Source organism: Lemur catta, chromosome 19, assembly GCF_020740605.2.
Source record: "Lemur catta isolate mLemCat1 chromosome 19, mLemCat1.pri, whole genome shotgun sequence".
Taxonomy (NCBI): domain Eukaryota; kingdom Metazoa; phylum Chordata; class Mammalia; order Primates; family Lemuridae; genus Lemur; species Lemur catta.
Window position 1 is genome coordinate 605788 of NC_059146.1, and position 21281 is coordinate 627068.

Below are 21281 nucleotides of genomic sequence, written 5' to 3' on the forward strand. Positions count from 1 at the left end.
GCCACACAGCTGGGAGGTGGCACAGCTCCGATTAGACCCTCGTCTCTAAACCTAAACCTCTTTCCCTGGAGCCGCTCTGCCCTGGGGCATTTGCAAGTTAACGTTTCTCGAAGCGTCTAAGACTTTCACCAAAGAATAATCGGGGGAGAAACAGTGATCTTCTTATGTGTTAAACAACATGTTTTAAGACGTTCGCTCAGTATAGGATAGGTAATATATTTTAGATATTATACACAAATAAGGTCACATAGATTACAGGATTCTAGAATTGAGGAACCTGGGACAACTCCAATCTATGCCTGAGCTTTCATAGTTGGTCAAAGAATCATTTTCTTTCATTTGTTTATTCAACAAAGTGCTGGTCAGGACTCTCTAAGCAGAGGACATTTTTTCAAGGGAAAGTGTGTCCCGAAGGGAAACACTGTGGCTGGGAGTAGGAGGACAGAAATTGGAGTTTCAGAGGCGTCACCATCCAGCCTGGGGAAGGGTCTAATTGGTCCCTTTGAGTCTGTGTTCTCGCCTTCATAAAACGGGGACATCAAATGAGGAAACAAAGTGAAGAGTTCAGCAACGTAAGGTGGGATTAGGATTTGTCTACAAAGCAACTCACAGGGCCCCTAAAGATTCCATTATGGCACCGAGACAGATAAACTTGTTCAAAGAGCTGGGATGGGCGGAGAGCTAAGTTACGAACCGAATACCGGCCTACCCAGTAATGACACGGTCCAGGCTTCAGAGGGGAGACGGAAGGCAAGTGGCATGAATAATTCATACACCGAATGTTTCATCTGCCACAATGAACAACTTGTTTATGGTCAATGCCTGTAACTCTCATAGTCTTCTAAAAGCCATTATGTCATTTAATACCCAGGGCAAATCGTTTTCTTCCTATTTTACAGAAAAGGACAGTAGCGTGTATTAGAAACAAGCCCAGGAGCCCGTAGCTCATTTCCGACAGAGCCGGAACTATCATGACGTAAAGAGTAGTGAGCATTTGTTAAAGGCTTATCTGTGCCAAGGGTGGTACCAATAGTTCTCCATGTATCTGGTCCTCCCAGCAGCCCTATGAAGGAGGGAGTTTGTCCTCGTTTTATAGATTGGGAAACTGAGGCTTAACGTGATAAAGTAACATAAGCAAAGTCTTGTAGCTAAAGACTCGCAGAGCTCAGAATGAAGTGGGTCTGACTTCACACCCTGTCCGCGACCCCCCCTGCCAGGCTGCCACTCCTCTGCGCTCTTAGCTGAAGGGTCTTTTCCTAAATGTAAACACGTATATTTTCATTTATTGTCAACAGAGTTGAATAATCTTGCGATGCCTCCGTTGGTTAAGAGTTTTCAGCCAGCGTCAGAATGGCGACAGTAATGTTTGTTTTAATGACAGCTTGATTCTAACAGACCCTAGAAATCTAATGAGAGAGGGGACTCGGGAAACAAGAATACAGTAAAACTACCGCGGCTACTGCCCAACACAAGGTTGATGTTGGTGACGTCAGATTCCTTTGCATTGTCAAAAACTCTCTTTAAGCCAAACCAACCCGTTTATTCATCAGATAATCTGAGGAGGCCCACTGCAGGCAAAGGCAACGCGGTAAGAACTGGGAAAACGGTAAAGCCCTTGTTTCAAGACACAAAGTGAAAAGAATAATGCTCTAGAAGAAAAGGCAGGATTCTAGGGCCGGAGGGTTCACAGGAAGTAAGACTGCCGCCAGCTATGGGAACCCTGAGGAGCTCCCGTGCGGAGAAACCTGCATTTATGACAACTCAAAACACTCCCTGGGAGGCGAACCCTCGGCATACCCCAAATCAGTCGCTGTTCTGAATTCCTGTTGTCCTATAGGTCTGAGCTCCTGGATTATAACTTAAATTTTCTAGGTATTTTATACATTGGTTAAAGGCACCTCAAAGACAAAATCTTTTATATTCTTATTTATTGGAGTATCTAGCACAGTGTAAGATGAAGCGTTCGGTAAATTTATTGATAAAAAATTATTGATTCATGTATGTTTTTCTTCTTTGCAGAGTTGCAGAATCTCAGCAGCATATAGCTCCATTGCAAACGTGTTGCTACTTGTAATTTCCAGACAGACTTAGAGTCACTACACTATTTTTTAATTTGGTCCCTGTCTTCTTTTTTTTTTTTCCTGATTAGAATTGAGAGCTTTCCCCCGAATAGAGTAATTTTAACCGACCCTTTATATTTGTCAAGTGAATAGTTTAAGAAGGGATCCCGGGACCCGCAGATCAAGCACATCCCAGGGACTGCGTACGTGTCACCGGGCCCTTTCCTGCCAGCCCAGCGCACCTTCTCAGCACTTATCCTCTCGTCCCCAGGCAGAGGAAGCGACTCCGAGTCCGACCTGCCTCATCGGAAGCTGCCGGACGTGAAGAAGGACGACATGTCCGCGCGGAGGGCCTCGCACGGGGAGCCCAAGTCCGCGGTGCCTTTCAACCAGTACCTCCCCAACAAGAGCAACCAGACGGCCTACGTCCCCGCGCCGCTGAGGAAGAAGAAGGCCGAGCGCGAGGAGTACCGCAAGAGCTGGGGCACGGCCACCTCGCCCCTGGGCGGGGAGAGGCCCCTCAGGTGAGGCCTGGGCGAGACCACAGGGACAGCAGCTCCCAGACGGGGTGAGGGTCAGTGACCCGCTTGGGACCGTGATGTAAGATCGGGAGTCGGGGTGGGCAGACAGGTGCCGAGAGAGCTTGTCAGGGTGAAGCACAAGCTTCCCGGGCGTGTCTAGGGCAGTGCCTGGCACGTGGCGGGCACGCAACACACACCTGTCGGACACGCAGGTGTTTGGAGCAGGTTGCGTGGATGGGACATTGGGAACCGAGCCCTCGTCCGTGCCCTTCTGGGGCGAGGGCCTGACTCCCAGTCCTGTCCCATTAGGCATAGAAAGACTCTCGTCTTTATGCGAAAAGGCATTTTAAAAATCTAGGTGCAAGTCTATGCAGACACAAGCTCATGTGTGTGAGCAATGCATGCTAATCCCATGTAGAAAAAGTCCTGAGAAACGGAAGATACAGCAGATTTCTCATCTCTTTAGAGAAAGTGTTTTCCTTCATCTCAGATGATGTGTTTGTATTTATTTATTCACTTATTCAGCAAGTATCAATACTTACTGAGCATCTACTACATGCTAGATGCTGTCATCTAGGCTTTGGGGACCCAACAGTAAATAAGGCAGAGTCTCTGCCTTCAAGAGCCTCATAATCAAAGAAGCTTTTCTAATTATCTTTACTATGATTTTCCACTACATAACTATTTTATTAAAATTTTTAATTACTGAACAAAACTAATGAATTTTGCCTTTCCGGCAGAAGAGGGTTTTGCCTTCCATGTCAAGTGTGCGATACCTCTTACTCGATGTTGAGCGAATGATGCGTTAATTAACAAACGGCTACACTGAATTTTCTTCGCAGTGTCAGGATCGTACTGTGTGCCGTGACTTTTTTTTTAAGTGAAAGGTAGTATCAGGACGGTGGGGAGATGACACGCGGGGCCCAGTCTGTTAGTCTGGTAAACCGTGCTGTCCAACTCACTAGCCGTCCTGAGACCATAGAGGAAGAGGGAAGTGAAGTGGGGTCTCCCGGTGAAGAGGACCCGGTCGGCCCAGCGCAGCCCGGTGGGAAGCCTCCCGACGGTGGGTTAGAACTGCCCAGCGGCCGTGGCGAGGAGCCCCCTCCTCCAGAGGGGGCCGGGCTGGCTCCAGCTCCCAAGCCGGAAGAGAAAGATGCCGCCGAAATCCAAAAGCGCAGGAGGCTGGAGCAGGCTGGAATCAAGGTCATGCCGGCAGCCCAGCGCTTTGCCAGGTTAGCTGTGCTGGCTCCGGCCGGCCTGGCCGGCTTTCTGCATGCCCGGGGCTGCGGAATCTGGCTAGCGAGTCGCAGTTTTCGTCTTGTTTTCCCACTTCCCTGCTTTTCCTGTTGCATCCCTGTCTGCTCCTCTGAGCACATAGAAATAGAAAACAGTCTTTGCCTTGGGGCGTGCCTCCGCTACCTACCGGTTATCTTACATGAAGGTGAACCTTGTCTCCAACCTCGGTCATTTGTGGGCTGCAGGATTTACCTCGCAACAATATTTTATTTTTCTATTGTTTGTGGCTTGTACGTTTTCGCACTACTCCTAAATGGCTCCTATCTTACTTTGCACGTCACTAGAAAATAGTCAGTTTCTTCGAAATGGGGAACACACTCTTGAGAGAGTGGCTGGCTTATAAAAACCCACTTACTTTCTTTGTCCCAAGAGTACTAAGTTTATTTGACTCCTTATGTTCTAGAGCGTGTTGATTCAAAAACAAAGAATGGGGTAATTACTTCTCTTAATTGTAACAAAGGCGCTAGTCTACAGTCCTGATGGATTCATATTAGGTGTCAGATGGAGACTTCAACAATCAAAGCCACGGAAAACTGTAGTTCTGCAGTTTTCTGTAGTGTTTTTAGAAGCTGGTTAATTAATTTTTTTAGGTAATAACCACAATGATCCTAACAAATAATAATGCAACCTAAATTGATTTGACAAATCGACATTCGTAACCATTTGACAATCAAAATTCTTTGCCACTTGCTGTTCCATTTAACTCTAAGAGGGAGGTGATAGAACTGGTTTCCAGAAAAGGAAACAGGAGCAGTGAGAGCAAGTGTCTTGCTGAGCTGGTCACCGCTGACCGGGCGGCCAGATTCCGAGGCTCTAACCAGGGCACCGCATGACCTGTGTGTCCCACATGTTCGATGGAACATTCTCCATTTCTCTGCATGACGCCATGTGTGGTTATTTCTGGGGTCCAGGTCTTAATTAAAATATCCAGCATTGACTTATATGGATTTAATCCTAGTGTAGCTTTGTGTTGATAAAAAATCAGGGATACACTTCTTCCCTGTTTGTGGTATCCCACAGATAATCATGCCTTTTCCTAAACATGTCTGTGCTCCCAGGAAACCCTAACATAAAATCAGGCTTGTGTTATAAGACGCTCTGTGGGTTTCTGGAATAATGAAGAGGAATGTCATAGAATCTTCAGAAAACACAGATATTCTTTTTTAAATTTTTTTAAATTTTTAATTATTATGAGTACATAATAGTTATATATTTTATAGGGTATATGTGATGCTTTGATACAGGCATAGAGTGTGTAGTAATCAAATTGGGGTAACTGGGGTGTCCATCACCTCAAGCATTTATCATTTCTTTGTGTTAGAAACATTCTAATTCCACTCTTTCAGTTAAAGTATATCATAACTTATTGTTGACTATGGTCACTTTGTTCTGCTATCAAATATTGTTCACTCTATTTTTGTACACATTAACCATCCCCATTTTATACCCCCTCCCTGCTACTGACAATCATCATCCTACTCTCTGTCTCCATGAGATCAATTGTTTTAATATTAAGTTAAATATTTAATATTAAATTAAATTAAATTATTTCAATTTTAATCTTTAGCTCCCACATATGAAGGAGAGCATGTGAGATTTGTCTTTCTGTGCTTGGCTTATTTCACTTAACATAATGTTCTCCAGTTCCATTCGTGTTGTTGCAAATAGTAGGATTTCATTCTTTTTCATGGGTGAATAATGTTCCATTGTGCATATAAATTACGACTTCTTTATCCATTCATCCATCTATGGACACTTAGGTTGATTCTTGGCTATTGTGAATAGTGCCGCAGTGAACATGGGAGTGCAGGTGTCTTCATAATACTGAATTCCCTTCTTTTGGATGTATACCTAGCAGAGGGATTACTGGGTCATACGGTAGTTCTATTTTTAGTTTTTTGAGGAACTTCCATACTGTTCCCCATAGTGGTTGCACTAATTTACATTCCCACCAACAGTGCACAAGGGTTCCCCTCTCTCCACATCCTCGTCAGCATTTACTATTGCCTGTCTTTTTGATAAAAGCCATTTTAACTGGGGTGAGATGATATCTCATTGAAGTTTGGATTTGCATTTCTCTGATGACTACTGATGTTGAACATTTTTTCATATACCTGCTGGCGATTTGTATGTTTTCTTTTGGGAAATGGCTATTCAGATCCTTTGCCCATTTTAACTGGATTATTTGATTTTTTCCTATTGAGTTGTTGGAGCTTCTTATATATCCTGGTCATTAATCCCTAGTCAGATGGGTAGTTTGCAAACGTTTTCTCCCATTCTGTGGGTTGTCTCTTCACTTTGTTGATTGTTTCCCTTGCTTTGCAGAAGCTTTTTAGCTTGATGTGATCCCAATTATTCAATTTTGCTGTGGTTGCCTGTGCTGTGGGGGTATTATTCAAGAATCGACCAGGCTGATGTCCTGAAGTATTTCTCCAATGTTTTCTTTTAGTATTTTTATAGTTTCATGTCTTAGATTTAAGTCTTTAATCCATTTTTGTTTGATATTTGTATGTGGTGAGAGATAAGGGTCTAGTTTCATTCTTCTGCATTTGAATATCCAGTTTTCCCAGCACCATTTATTGAAGAGACTGTCCTTTCCCCACTGAATGTTCTTGGCACCTTTGTCAAAGATAAGTTCACTATAGATGTGTGGATTTATTTCTGGATTCTCTATTCTCCTCCATTGGTCTATATGTCTGTTTTTATGCCGGTACCGTGCTGTTTTGGTTACCATAGCTCTGTAGTATCATTTGAAGTCAGGTAATGTGATTCCTCCAGTTTTATTCTTTTTGCTAAGGATGGCTTTGGCTATTCTGGGTCTTTTGTGTTTATGAAACCACAAAAAAAATTATATGATAAATTTTAGGGTTTTTTTCCCTATCTCTGTGTAGAATGTCATTTGTATTTTGATAGGGATTGCACTGTGTCTATGGATTGCTTTGGATAGTATGGACATTTTAACAATATTGATTCTTCCGATCTGTGAGCATGGAATATCTTTCCATTTTTGTGTTCTCTTCAATTTTTCATCAGTGTAGTATAGCTTTCCTTGTAGAGAGCTTTCGCTTCTTTGGTTAAGTTTATTCCTAGGTCTTTTGTTTGTAGCTATTGTAAATGAGATTATTTTCTTGGCTTCTTTTTCAGATTGTTTGCTGTTGGCATATAGAAAAAAATACAGATATTCTTTAAATTTTTATTCAGAGACCTTGTCAGACACATATTTTTTCTATATCCCTTGAGCATCTACCCATACCAGAGACTGGGATAGATGCTGAGAATACAGAAATGTATAATATCCTCTCATTATGTACCATTTTTCAGACTTCTGCTTCTACCTTTAAGGGCACAGTAGGAGTAGGTAGTAAGTGATACAGATAGGAACATGAATGCACAAAAAAATTAATCTTTGTATCTTTGACACACATGCCTTCATTTTTATCACATCTGTGAAGATTTAGGCTAGAGTTTATCAAGGATACCATCATCTTTAGAGTATCCAAAATGACAAGAGGAGCTGAGCAGGGAGCTCCACAAGCTAATTCAGCACCCCCAGGAATGGTGTCGTGTACAGAAAGGGAGTTGGGCAGAGGCTGGGAATCCCGTGCATGTGCTGGACCACTTCAGTAACTGGGAGATTCATGTTGTAAGAAAACACTGAACTCTTTTATGACAATTCCCATTCAGTACACAAACATGGAGTCATGGTTAGTTTAAAAACGTAATTCCGATTGATGTATATTATATTTATGTGGTTGTTTTGCTTCCACCCATGTTTCCTGTTATCTGGCTTCATTTTAACCTGTTGGTTAGCTCTAGTAAGCAGGAGTTTGAAAGTCAGTTAATGTCATCACACTTCAGATCTTCTGACTTAGCATTTAAAATTGGGTTCAGGCTAATCATGCGTGTTTCCAGAGAACGTCCTCAGCTGAACAACACAGCTGCTGCAAACACTCAGAATTCATTTGTCAGATTCTTCAGCTGCCAGTTCTCTCAAAAAGGCTCTAAACATACCAAGCCACCAGCCTGGCACATCTTTGTCTCTGTCACTTAACTTTTTGCAGGCCACAAACAGAGTTGAGAGTCATTCCAAGTTTATCCACATTTGGCACCCTGCTTTTAACGTGGCGGAAAGTAGCTTAACTGGAATGAAGTGTGTATCATGAAGATGAAAATGCCTCTTGGTGTCTGGAACATAAGAATGTAAATCATTGAAATACGCTGATGTCTCTGAAAGCATTTCAACCTCGGTTTTCTGTCCTTGACATTCTGGTGAATTCAGGGCCTCACATCTTTGCACCCAAAAAGAGGCCCGAGATGCTTCTTATGGCCCGTTTCCCAGCTGTGTTTGCAGAGATGGGTGAGAGAACAGGCATGTCCGAGGGAGGAGCGTATAGATGAAGAACAGAGATTTATTTTGTAGACTGTTTTTTTGGTGGTTGTTTTTGATGTTTCCCAAGTATTCTTAAACATGAAATAATAAATACTACGTATAAGACAGATATGTAGGATTGTATTCACAGGGGTCTAGTTACCAAAATATTTAAATGACTTTTATAATATGCTTTTTTTTCCCCCTTGAAGGACCTTAAAGACAGTCTCTTGTGAAGCTTTTGTGTTTTGCGTTATCTTTGAGGCAGCATATAAAAGGAACAAAGGTGCATGTTATTCCATTTTCACCTGAGTTAGAAGCCTAGAAGTCCCAAGCTTCCTGTCAAACAACATATTAGGAGATACCTTAGCATCAAGGGACAGAAAGTGGAACTTCTTAATAAATGTGTGGAGTTTAATATTTATTACAGTTTCCAGTGAAGTAAAAAAAGTATATAAACTACTTTTTCTTCTCTTTTATATTATGATTGCATTAACTTAATTATCCCCCAAATATAAGACTCTGCCAAAGAAGCCAAGATCTCTGTTTTTAAGAGGATAAAATAAGAACCAAGATCCACTTCCCCTGAATTAAAATGCCGTGGAGATTTGAGTTCTCTTACTTGGGCTCTCCCATTGGAGAAGTAAACTTTTTTTGAACTGAATTATAGGTTTCACGTGATTGTGCTTCTCTTCTAATTGTTTTCATATGTTTGAGCACTCGGTACTTTCTGCTGGTCTGTGGATCTTCTCAACCACATAATAATTAATTGCAGAGGGGGAAAAATCTCCAAGGAACAATAGACATTTTAGAAATCTTTGGAGGAAGAGCAGATGCAGCCAAGTGCCAGACACGGATTCTTCCAGATCTCCTGCTCCCAGATGCTGGTTCACTGGTAGTCGCAGAGCCGATCCTTGGGGACCGGGGACCCGTCAGGCACGTCACTGGCGCAGACCTCTCTGCCTGTGGATGTAGCTGCCCTGCCTAGCAACAGCGGCAACAGGGAGGTTTCTGGTGCTGCTGTGATGCTCCCGGGAGGACTAACGGGCTTTTCAGGAGAGCCTGGTTCCTTTCAATAGAGCAAACCATCAATCTGAGCTGGCTGCTTCTGCATCGCCAGGTGGTGGGGGGTGAAAGAACATGCCGGCTCTTCCTTAGTTTACACCGCTATCTCATTCACTTTGAGATATATGAGCCTTAGAGACTTGGAGACAAGAGCTTTTTCTTCCCCCTCACCTGCTTTCGGCTCATAATCGGTCCTAGCGAGAGAGCCTCACTTGCTTTGGGTGCGGCTGGACGGGCTGCCAGGCTGCGGGCAGGGCTCAGGCTTTCTGGTTTCACGCCGGACCACGGGACTGCCTTCCTTCCGAGTAGGCAGCGAGCTGAGCCCACCCCCGCGGAGCCCCTTCCTCCCAAAGCGACTCGTCTCTGAATGAAATAGAAGTGCCAGACCTCCCCGTGAATATGAAGCCAGATAGGCTGGGCCTGCCCCTTAAATTGACTGAAATTAATTTACCAAAGTTCAGATGACTCGAACTGGAGACCTTTATGTTCCCCCCTGCAAAGTGGGCAGAATAATTCCTGTCTCTCGCGCGGGGTTAGCGTGAAAGTTGGTGCTTCTGGAATGAACTAGCTACTCAAAGAGTTGCAGTTATTGGGAAATACAGTAACATGCAGCAAAGCTTCACAATAGACTGTCTTTAAGGTCCTTCAAGGGGAGAAAAAAGCATATTATGAAAGTCATTTAAATATTTTGGTAGCTAGACACCTGTGAATACAATCCTACATATCTGTCTTCTATGTGTTATTTATTATTTCATGTCCAGTAATGCCAACTCAGAACCCGTATCATTATTTTTTCGTCTTTATGAGTCTGCCTTGACTCTCTGAATTTAGGAGATTCAAGAAATTAGTGGAAAATCAGACATTGTGACAATTTTTTAAGTGGGCGGGGAGTGTCTTTAAGCGGCCGGGGATACGGAAACTTTCTTCACCCTCTTTTTTTAAAGTGCACATATCTAAATTGAGATCACTTGGAATGACTCCCGCCACGCCGGGCATTCAGCCTAAACAGAAAACACCCCAGGGAAAGTGTAACCTGGCTGGGTTCACACCACACACAAGGCACCAGATTCTCCCTGCTCAAATTGGCATCGCAACTTGGCAGGGCTCTTTGCATAAATGCGTATATTTTATCCCAGAGAATTCTGCCTGAGTTGGGGGAGGTTGAATGAAGCCCAGGACCCCTGGTCGGAAACTGGACAGAGTCCTGCTCTCCGACTTGAGAGGCTCGAGCTGAACCTGCTCCTGCCTGGCGTTGGGTGTGGAAGTGTTTGGGGAATTGAGGCATGAGTCCCACATTGGGGCATGAGTCTGAAAGAGCTTTGCAAACTGTGAAGTGCGGTGCAGATATGGTAAGACATGATCAGTTAGCATCCTGCTGCCATCGGCCCTGGCCACGAGTTGCGTCTGCCACCAGCAGAGCAGATCACAGCTCCATTCCAAGCACATCTCACAGGGTCTCTGTATTTAGTAGCCCGATTTCTTCTCTTTCTCCTTCTTCCATAGTAGTGATGGTGCCTTGTTTCTTGTATGACGCTCGACTTTCAAAACTGTTCCCGGCACGGGGCTTCACTGAATGAAGGGCACAGTGTTCTGCTCATTTTCACGGGACGGGCCCTGGAGCCTGAGTTTGAATCCTAACTTCAGCACTAGCTCTTTGACCCGGGACACGTTTCTCAACCGAATCTCAGTTTCCACTCTGTAAAATGGGGATGGTAGCAGCCCTGACCTTGCAGGGTTAGCGTTAGAGTTGAATGAATTAAGGAATTAACGACTGGAAGGAATTCGAGCACGTGGTATATGCACTCAGCCCTTCGCTGCCTCAACTGTTACCATCACTGTGGTTTTTACACGATGCCTGTGAAGAGATGGACTCGGTAGCCTGTCATTTTGCACTGACTGTTCTTTGTAGCCACTTGGTCCTTGCGGGTCGTGCTGGCCGAGGGGGCAGGTGGGACGAGAGGTGACCTCAGTCCCGAGGGGGCCGGGCAGGAGATGGAGACTTCATTGTACAACTCAAAGGGCAGGATTTCGTACTTTAAGGAAGAAACGTATTCAGGGAGCAAAGCGCCCCAGTCTCCTCCCCAAATTCTGTGTTTCCACATTTTGTTGAGGACAATTGTTAGCAGTGAGGAGTTTTCTGGGCGTGACTCATGACGCTTTGATTTTCCCAAAGTCAGAGGGAACGAGGGCCGGTGGCGTCCCCGAGCTGGTGACCCGCGGAGCAGGGCAGGACGCGGCAGCAGACGGCAGCCGCCTGGTCGACAGAGCACACAGAGCCCGTTGCCTGCTCTGCTCTGGGCCAGGCTGACTCCTCCTGTCTCCATTTCTGAGACGAATTTGTCCTTTGAGGATGGAGAATTTACTCCTAATCCTCTCTCAGAAAGCCGAGAGAAAGTGAGTGAACTTCTTTTAGAAGTCAGGGTTTACTTATCATCTTTATGAACCGAGATGACAGCAAATGATGACAAAAGCTTTTAGCATTTTACTGTCACCGAGAAGCAAGGTTGGTCTCACGCGCGGGTGGAGGGGTGGCAGTGTGTCTGAATGCCGTGTAGACATAATCCGCTGTGTCCTCCCCTCACCCGCCAGCAAAGGCAGAAACAAGGCAGAGTGGAAAAGTCCCAAGGCTCCCGGCCCGCGATCTCACCGCTAAACCGCCCGCCTCTGAACGTTCCAATTCCTAAGTGTCAAAGGGGCCTTGGAGATGAAAATAGTCCATCGTAGCCATTTTCAAGCCATTTTGGCCAAACCTCTTACCATTTACTGGACACCGAGCATATGACAAAGAAGAACAGTTGGGAGGCCAGAGTCAGGGGGTGGAAGAGGGAGGAAAGGTTTGCTGACGGGAGGGTCCGGGCAAGGGCAGCCCCCTGTGAGCACAAGACCCCAGGGATGGGGCAGTCTGAGACCGTCCTGTGCGTGGTCTTGCACTGCTGCAGGCGGTTCAGCTTAGCCCAGCTCTGCAGAAAGACCCTCCTCACACCTTTCACTCTGTCACACATTCTGGGTGCTGTCACCTAGCGGCACCCATTAGTTTTCCCCCAGATCAGTTCCTTGGTGGCTCAAGTTTTTGCCTTCTCAGTCGAAAACAAATTGAGTACCTGCTAATGTGCTAAAGCAAAAAGAACAGCAGCAAAAAGCTTTCTACCTTTTCTCCCAGTTTCATGCAGAGAATCTAAATTGTCCCTTTCAGAGCCGTTTAGGATCCTGCCTTTCTGATGCTGAGGGAGCCCCGCAAATTAAATGAATTTTCCAGTATGGCTAGCGTCCGGCTGCACTGAGCGTTTAAACACCCGCCCTAACAATGCTGCGACCCCGGACTGAAATAATAGACAGATGTCATCTGAACTAACGATACGAGAAGACTTTTCACTAACAGCATCACTGTGTGGAGATGGGGATTTGGAATCAGTTTGGGTCTGATCACATGTGGAGTTCCGTTTAATTTTGCTCCTTCAGTCACAAACAATCACGGGAAGAGCAAGAAGCTGTTCGCGATATTATCCTTCGCAAGGAAAACCCTTTCCTGGCGTCCCAACGTGGCGGCGATTCAGAGTCGGAAGAGGAGGTCGCGCGTCGACTGCCCGACCCCGAGAAGGACGACTTTGCGGCCAGGAGGGCGAGGATGAACCAGGCCAAGCCGGCCGTGCCGCTGCGGCAGCTGCTCTACGGGCCGTTTCCAAAGACGCAGGCGGAGAAATCGGGGGGCAGCAAACAGCTCTCAAAGGGAATCTCGGAAAAGAGAAGTCTAGACTGTAAAAGGTGTGCACGGGGAGCGTGTGTGTGTGTGTGTGTGTGTGTGTGTGTGTGTGTGTGTGAGAGAGAGAGCATGCATGATTAAGTGAAGGTGATTTGTGTCGCAGCCCCGCTCCCAATTCCTCCCTTTCTGGCCCCAACTGCACGTGCTTTGTGATGGTGGTTTGCTCAGAAGCAGAACTGCAACTGCCCAACCGCCCCGACACGCGGACGGCAGCGTGGCCGTGCCCCACATAGGGCTGAATTTGCCAAATAAACATGGAAGTCAGGTGTGTACATGCGCTAGGTCAGGGCACGTCACCACACGTGGGTGCCGGTGTCACCGGCTGGCATGACTGGCACAAACAGACATGTACCACCTGTCAGATGACAGCCACCTCTCACGCCTGCTCCCACCCGCTCGGAGAAGGTGCGGAAGAGCCACGGGTTCTTTCTTAGTAGCTGCTTTTAGATGTTGGAAGGGGAAGGAGTGAGGCTCGCTCATTCCTGCCTCACACCAGCTACGTCACCTGGACAGCTGGGGACGGATAGTTCCCGTGTCAAACGTAAACTATAAGACACTTCTACGTGCTCTGTCGTGGGAGTGGCTTTCGATTGAGTGTCTTTCTGCTAACTTCCTGCCTTCCTCTTAATACTTGCTGGCGTGAACTGGGGAAGGGAGGGTTGTAGTAAGACGGGATTTGGCCAGTGATTCTTTTTTTCTTTTTTTTGTCCTACAAGGGATGTGATTTCATTTAAGGTGTCTACTTGCTGAATTTTATCCTGCAGAGTTTATCATTCTTGTATTTTTTTCTTATATCAAAATCATTTAGAGTTAGCATCATCATTTTTAAATGGCCATCTTTTGCCCATCACTTTAGAGGTTTTTAAGTCTGTTAAACTAAGAATTTATATATATACATAAGAATTATCTCAGCTTCTTTACACAATTAAAATGGTTCTCTGGGCAGAGTTACTGAGCTCAATGGAGTGGTGAGTGTTTTGGATTTTTTAAGGAAGTGTCAGATACAAAACCCCTGGAAGATTCTAGATAGAGAACAGGGATGAGAACAGAGAAGACCTGGCGCCATTCTTTTACAGGACACGTAACAGCTGCAGGAGGCTCCTGGCCTTGGGTCTTCTTGTCGGCGTGGCTCGTGGCAAGCCATTCTCGGAGGGCCTGAGGGGTCAGTTGTTGCAAGTGAAACAGAGACTTGTGGATAACTGACGAATACGAAGGCATAGTGATGGCTCTCAGCAGTTTGAGTTAGACAATGGACTGGCCTTTGTAGCTCCCTTTTTTCCTTCCCCCCCCCTCCATGCAATTTTAATTCCTGATATTTCCAGCTGCATTTGTCTGTTGTCACCTGACCCTGTGTTTGGGGACCCAGCTCTGGGCCGGAAGCAGCCCATGACCTCTCTAGATAGCATCAAAGAACCGATTTAAAAAAGAAAGGAAGAAACAAAAAGGGTCCCTGGAGGCTCTCTGCTGTGCCCTTCCTTGATCCCCTTCCTCAAACTAAAAGTAAATGGAACATTCTGTAGCCTTTCTATCTGCACAGGGTTTGCAAATACACCAAGTCATCCAGGTAGCAAAAGAATACCTCTTGGTTTTCTTGCTTGGATGATATATTTTGGGGAAAAATTAATAGGCTCTATTTATGTATATTTTTGAGATTTTTCCATCTCAAGAAGCATATTTAGTTGGAAATGCACTTTTAATGCGATAGAATGTCTATGCATATAGATGCCACAGCTCTGGTTTAAATTAGAACTTTGTCAAATTAGTCGGATGATATTCACTTCTTAGGAGAACCCCTGAAAGTATCAGCTTCAGCACCATTAAAGGTGAACAGTTATTAACACGAGAAACAAACGGGTATTGACTCTAAATCCAGGCAAAGAGGAATATTCTCTGCTCTTCAGGTTTGCATTGGCCAAACCCGACTAACACTGAAGCAGAGATTGAGCCTGAGCACTGAAACTTTCTGTTCAGAATGGACTGAAATGTAACTTTTTGGCAGTTGTGGGTTTGGATTTGAGATGTTTAACATGTGAGCAACGTTCCAGCTATCTCCAAACTAATCCTAGCATTTGGATCGTGCAGAGCTCATTACTGACATTTTACTGGTGCAGTAAAAACATTCCAAGAGGGCTGAGGGATTCAATCAGAGAACCTGAATTCATTACAGTCCCTGAGTAGTGTGGGAATTGGGCATCGTTACCGCCCAGCCGCGATCTCGTTACCATTCGTAGCAGTGGTTCGGCGAGCTCCCGCTCCTCCTCCTGCACTGAACTAGAGACTGTCATCTGGTGGGAAAACTGTCCCCTTACGGTGTCACAAGGGTACGGAGACCAGAGCAGTCACAGGTCCTGTCAGTTCCGTGTGTTTAGGAAAGAGAAAGGTGTTTCCCTAGTTCTGAATTTCCGTGCTTGACATCCTGTCTGTCTGCTCCCCTTCCTCGAACCTGATTTCCCCGATGACGTGGGGGCCTGGATCCAACCGGCAGCAGCCAGGGCCGGACCGAAGAGGCGAAGTCAGTGGTGGCCTGTGTCACAAGGGCTCGGGAGGGCGACCCCGTAGAAGAGGGACTCAGGAAGGTGCCGGATCCTCAGAAGGACGACCTGGCCCAGCGGAGGATTCAGGGCAGACCTGCCCCTCTGCGGGAGCCGCTGAGCTTTGTCACACGGGCCGGCATCACCGACGCCGACATGGAGACCTGGGAGAGGCTGAAGGTGTCGGGGAAGACGAGGTGTGTCACCTGTCCTCCCGATTCCCCCCGGCAGCGCTATTATCTAATTTTGAAGGAACCAAATGCTTAGCCTGTATCAGTTTTTATTGCCATGGCTGCAAAAGTGCCTCTCAGATCACAGAGCTTCTGAGAGCAACTTATTCAGCCTGAGATGAACTCAGTGACACGGAAAGTCACAAGCCACGCGAGCAGAAAACATCCTCTTTAGCCAGCCGACTCGCTAGGGATGCCAATTTATTTTGATTGGCATGTTGCCTGTAAGGAATTTAAGCTTGATTTTTTAAAAATTTTAAATTGTTCCGTCATCACGGATATAGCATAGGAAAATCTTAGGTAGAGTGGAATGATTAAAATTTTCTAAACATCGAGTCTTGAAAGCTGGAGAAAATTAAAGACAAGGTGATTATCGTTTCTCGGCAAGACAATGCTCACTGCTTCATTTGATTAGTGAATGGAGAAGCAATTCTGCTCTGTCCCTGGAAGTGCTTTTCCTGTACAGTTGTCCCCCGGTGTCCGTGAGTGCTTGGTTCCAGGAACTCCTTGGATACCCAAATGCTCAGATGCGTAAGTCGTTTATGTAAAATGGCGCAGTACTTGCACATAGCATATGCACATCCTCCCGTGTACTTTAAATCATCTCAGGTTACTTACAATCCCTAGCACAATGCCCACAGGTCACTTCACTGCCCTGGACGCAACGTAGCGCCCAGCGAACGGCAAATTCAAGTTTTGCTCTTTGAAACTTTGCGGAATTTTTTCCCCCGCTATATATATATTTTTAATCTTATATATATATATTTTAATCTGAGGTTAGTTGAATCCACAGATGCTGAAACCGTAAATAGGGAAGACCAACTCTCTCTAGTTTTTGTTTTTATTTTTTAAGAAAAAAAAAAACCCTCTTATTTATTGGTTTGTACTTGCCTTAGGAATCTTTGGAACTTGTTTCTGGTTTGACTAGGGACAGAGACGACCAGCGTGTCTGTGCCCCCCCTGAGCCTCCCCCAGAAATCAAAGCAGAAACGGCCATCCGAGACGACCTTGCCGGCCGCAAAGCCAGGGCTTATAAGAAAGCTTCCGGCCCCAGGCAGAAGTTTGTGCACTTTGGGCCGGTGACCGAGATAGACCAGCGGAGGTGGCAGCGGCTCAGCATCGGCAAGCCGGGGCCCAGGGAGCAGGCGGAAGTCACCGGGCACGACAGCAGGATGCAGACGTGCTCGGGGTCCCCTGGCTCGGCGGCTGCCTCCAGCTTGAAGGAGGAGCAAGTGCTTAACGCACGGAGTGACGGCAGGTACTTTGCGCCATCCCTGTGCCAGGACATCGCATGGGAGTCGCTGCTGCTTTTAAAGCCTTTGCCGAAGCTCATTAACAGCCCCCTAGAGATGACGGGGCTTTGACAGACGCTTGTGCTGGGTGGCCGAGGAGGAAAGCCAGTGGGTGGCCCCAGGGGCAGGTGTGTGTTGGACATGCGGTGGTGACGTCTGTGTTGATTCCGTTGTTGCCAGAATCACCACCCGCGAATGCCGGGAATCTCGGCAAATGGCCCTTTTCCCTCGGCTGCACGAAGCACGATTTTATTAGTTGGAAATACTGAATGAGCTCAATGGAATGTTTTAAGGATACCACTAGTGTTTCTTCTAAAGACATCTTGATAAAAATCGGGTTTATCTGCAACCTCCCTCTTTCCTACCCCACAGAGGGAGGAAAAAGGTAGTTATTAGTATCACGAGTTCAAAGTTTGGACATCTAAGAAGACATATTAAAAAAAAAAAGGTCTCCTCCTTTCCCTACTTTTTAAAATTATGTAATAAATCTGGAGTCGAAAGAGACTTCTCTTTTGGGGATTTCTGTTAGGTCAAGAGTCTCCTTGGATGGAAACCACCCACACGTGTGGGGCAAAACCGTGAGTTCTCATCGTCCCTGGAGGCCACCGGCTCGGAGTTCCCAAGGCCTATCTTGGGGATTCATTTCTGTGGGCTGGGCTCTCTTCTGTTAAACAGACATAGGGCATTTATAAGATTCTGGATTGTTCCAGAAACCTCCATTTCCCCTGCACAGTGGCAGCAAAGGGAGGCTCCCCGTGGCAGGGGAGGTGCTCCTAACCTTCTTCTTTGTCCTTTGTCCTTGAAATCCAAAGGAGACTATCGGCCCGTGGCCTGCATTAGGGTTTCCCGGGGTGCGGGCTGTGGAGGGCAGCAGGCTGCAGACACCAGAACACACAGCTGGGCTCTCAGGGGCCAGCGGGGGTCTGAGCTGGGAAAGGGGGTAAGGTAGGGAATGAATGAGAACTGGGTCCCCAAAGCCTTGGATCCCGAGGGACCACCCCTCAGTCCTGCGGTCACAGAGTCATGCTGGGTTTCTCTGACTCTCGGGCCCACGCCGGAGCTCACAGTCCATTATTTCAAGCTGATGGTGTCATTGTTACTAACCGGCTTTTGCAATGAGAGCACCCAGATTCCCTCTTAATTGTCATCTCTTCGTCTTTCAGTCTCAACTGCTCTCAGGCCGCCTTTCGTAACCTTGTTCCCTCTCTCCTGCCCTCAACGCTACCTGCTCATCGGCAGAGTGGCGAGTCCTGGCGTAGGTGACTATTGGGAAAAGGCCCCGCGGCCGGCTCCCGTGCCGGACTCTCAGGACGAGTGGGGCAGCTGCTCGGGCGAGTGCCCAGCAAGGACAGGACAAGGTGAGGAGCAGCGTTTCCTGCCTCCCAGAAGGAGGAGGAGGACAGGTGGGGAAGGAGGGCAGGGCCTCTGCTGTGATTCCCTCCTCGCAGTAAAGCTGTCCCCTCTGGCTCCAGTTCCACCCGGACAGCTGCCACAGGACGGCAAAGAAGAAAAGGAAGGTGCCCCGAGAGATTCTGAGACGCTGCCCAAGGCAGAAGGGCCGGAGGAGGGCGGCCAGCCGCTGTGAGCATCTTGCCTGTCCCTGGGCCGTGCTGTCCCCGCTGTGTGTGTGGCCGCTGTGCTCCCCAAACAGCTCAGAGGCACGGTCGCACCCGGTGACTGACGCAGCGTGCAGCAAGGTGGCTAAAGCAGTGTGCGACCCCCGGGTCAGAGTTCTCTGCTGGCGCAGCCCTGGGTAGAGGCGTCGGCTGCTGCATGTGGTCGGGCACTGGCCAAGTTTCATCCTCAGGAACCGCGGGGACCAGAAAGGGAGCCCACTGCTGCGTGGGCACCAGCTGCATGACAGCGGCTCGCGGTGTTGACACGGGCATTTTCCGCTCAGCTTCTGTGTGCGCCGCCGCCTCCGCGGATGCCCGGCTTCCTCCGTCTTGAGCTAATGCCGGTGGGGGACGCTACGGAAAGTCCCTTTAGCAGTGAGTGGCCCCTGACCCCCTGGACTGGATGTTGCCCAGGGTGTGTCCTCTCGCCCCTGAACGGGAGTCCTCGGGGACAGGAGAGAGGTCGGAGAAGGCGACAGCTCCTGCCTGGAGCGGCAGGGGACTGGAGGGCCACAGACAGTTGTGTGATTCACAAAAAGATGACATGATGGCCAGGAGAACTGGGATGTCCCTTGGACACGCTGGGTCCGACCCGAACCAGTTCCTCCCAGTTCCATTTGCAAAGCAACAGGAAGTGCAGGAATATGCCCAGGGTCTGCCTGTGAGAGATCAGAGGTCAGAAGGCTACCTTGTGCCCTTGTGACTTTGTTTCTCTGCTCTGAGCCTTGGCCATGCTTTGAGTGTGTCACTAACGCACTGTGGCGCGTAGACGTCACTGTTGCTACTGCTAGCAGAAACGGAGTGACTGAAATTGGCCCCGTCTGCCAAGAATTGTTTTCACGTGTGCATGTCAGCAGGTGTGGAAATAGTTTAGTGGTGACTTTACCTGTTAAACATTGTTTCTGACTCTCATCTTGTGGGCAGAATAAACGGGAGATTCTTTTATTTTTTCCTAGGAGCCTTCGGGGTAAGGGGTTGAACTGCTTTCTGATGTCCTTGATTTCACTCTGATTCCGAGTCCAAACAAGATGAATACCACTTATAAAATCTGTAATTTAATTTAATTTTTCAACGTTATCAAACACTCTTTGCCTTCTAGAGGTAGGGTTTCTATTCCATGCCCCGACTTGATTTAGAGTTGAGCATGACTTGCTGATAATCCCAGGTTCGTGGTTTAAGGTCCTGTACATTGACGCCTCTCTTGCCATTTAATGACAGTGATACGTCTTTGTTAAAAGTGTGGTCTGCCTGGTCAATGTGGGGCGAGGGAATGAGGAGCACTTTGCATAGTTCTAAGCTCACCGTAAAACAGGAAGTGCTGGAGTTCTCCGTCTCAAAGGACCTCGGGGGCAGTGGGCCAGAGTGGCTTCTTTTTTTCCGGCAATTTATTTTTACTTTTTCGGTCTCCTGTAGGACAACTGGGAAAACCTCTTGAAGCCGAAGCTCTAATTCTCTCCCCTTTTCCAGCAGAGGCAATTCTGCTTAAGTCGGTGCCCTTTTACAGCTAATAAATTAGTCTGAAAGGAAATTCCTTAGATCTACAAGTGCACAGTAAAGGGATAGATGAAGGTTATCTTCAGAGAGTGTGCTGTTCTTTCCTTTCAATGTCCAGACCACCCAGTAAGTATTCAGTAAGTGTTTATTCAGGGACTCAAACAGAAAAGTCCCTGCCCCCATAGGGCTTACGTTTTGGTGCAAATCTATATTCGTTGGCAGAAATGTTGGTATCAGATGCTGTTAATTATTTTGTACAGAAACAATTTAAATTCAGATGTATCCTATATCCAAGAACATAGCTAAACCTCACAATCAATGTTGTGCTGAAGAAGCAAAACTCAAGAGTATATATACGAAATGAGTCCATTTATATAGTACAAAACACTCAATATTAATCTGTGGGTGTGTTCAGTTCGTGAAAATTCATTAAGGTATGTGTAGTATGTGCACTTTCTGTATGTATATTTCAATAAAATGTTAAAATATTCAAATAGAGGTACAAAAGCACATAGCAACTGTTTGTAGATTCTTGATTAACCATCCTTCAGGAATAACTACTCTGCTGTCTTCCATAGATAATTTAGGAAACATTGTATTTGAATAAATCTATTCCCATAGGTCTACTAATTAACTGGGAAACATTTATCCAGTCTTCAGAATTAATATTAATCTTGTCCTCTCTCTTGATGTGGAAGAATCCACTCATCTTCTGCTTCAATGTAGCGGTGCTTTTGGAAAACTGTTAAACTGTAGCACTTTCGGAAGCTACCCCCTGGAGAGACAGAAAATGAGCCTTACTGCAGAAGAAAAACATTCACAAACCCTTTCTTTATCTTCCTTTTGGTCATTTCAACAGAGATGTTTGGGTTTTGCACTGATATAGTTCCCTTCACTATGAATTAAATAATTATCAACGAATACAGACTATTCTCGAATGATGAAATCGTAAGAGATAAGGCTGCATGTGTCTGTACACCCATGTATTCTGGGGTGTTTTCTCTAAGATTACAGAAAGAGACCTTGAGAAATTTCTTTTTTCCTGTA

General features: G+C 46.5%; 1 protein-coding gene across 8 annotated transcripts in view; it reads left to right on the top strand.

Moving 5' to 3' along the window:
- Nucleotides 1-21281, top strand: part of LIMCH1 (LIM and calponin homology domains 1) — a 235436-nt gene that overhangs the window by 160862 nt on the left and 53293 nt on the right. For 7 of the 8 annotated variants that reach the window (XM_045531728.1, XM_045531724.1, XM_045531721.1 and 4 more), the window contains one exon: nucleotides 2332-2584. In XM_045531728.1, coding sequence (XP_045387684.1) covers nucleotides 2332-2584 — 253 coding nt within the window. Of the gene's footprint in view, nucleotides 1-2331; nucleotides 2585-3546; nucleotides 3814-12770; nucleotides 13074-15556; nucleotides 15800-16760; nucleotides 17091-18363; nucleotides 18483-18596; nucleotides 18706-19154; nucleotides 19416-21281 lie in introns of all 8 variants that reach the window. The other variant, XM_045531727.1, reaches the window with a different exon arrangement.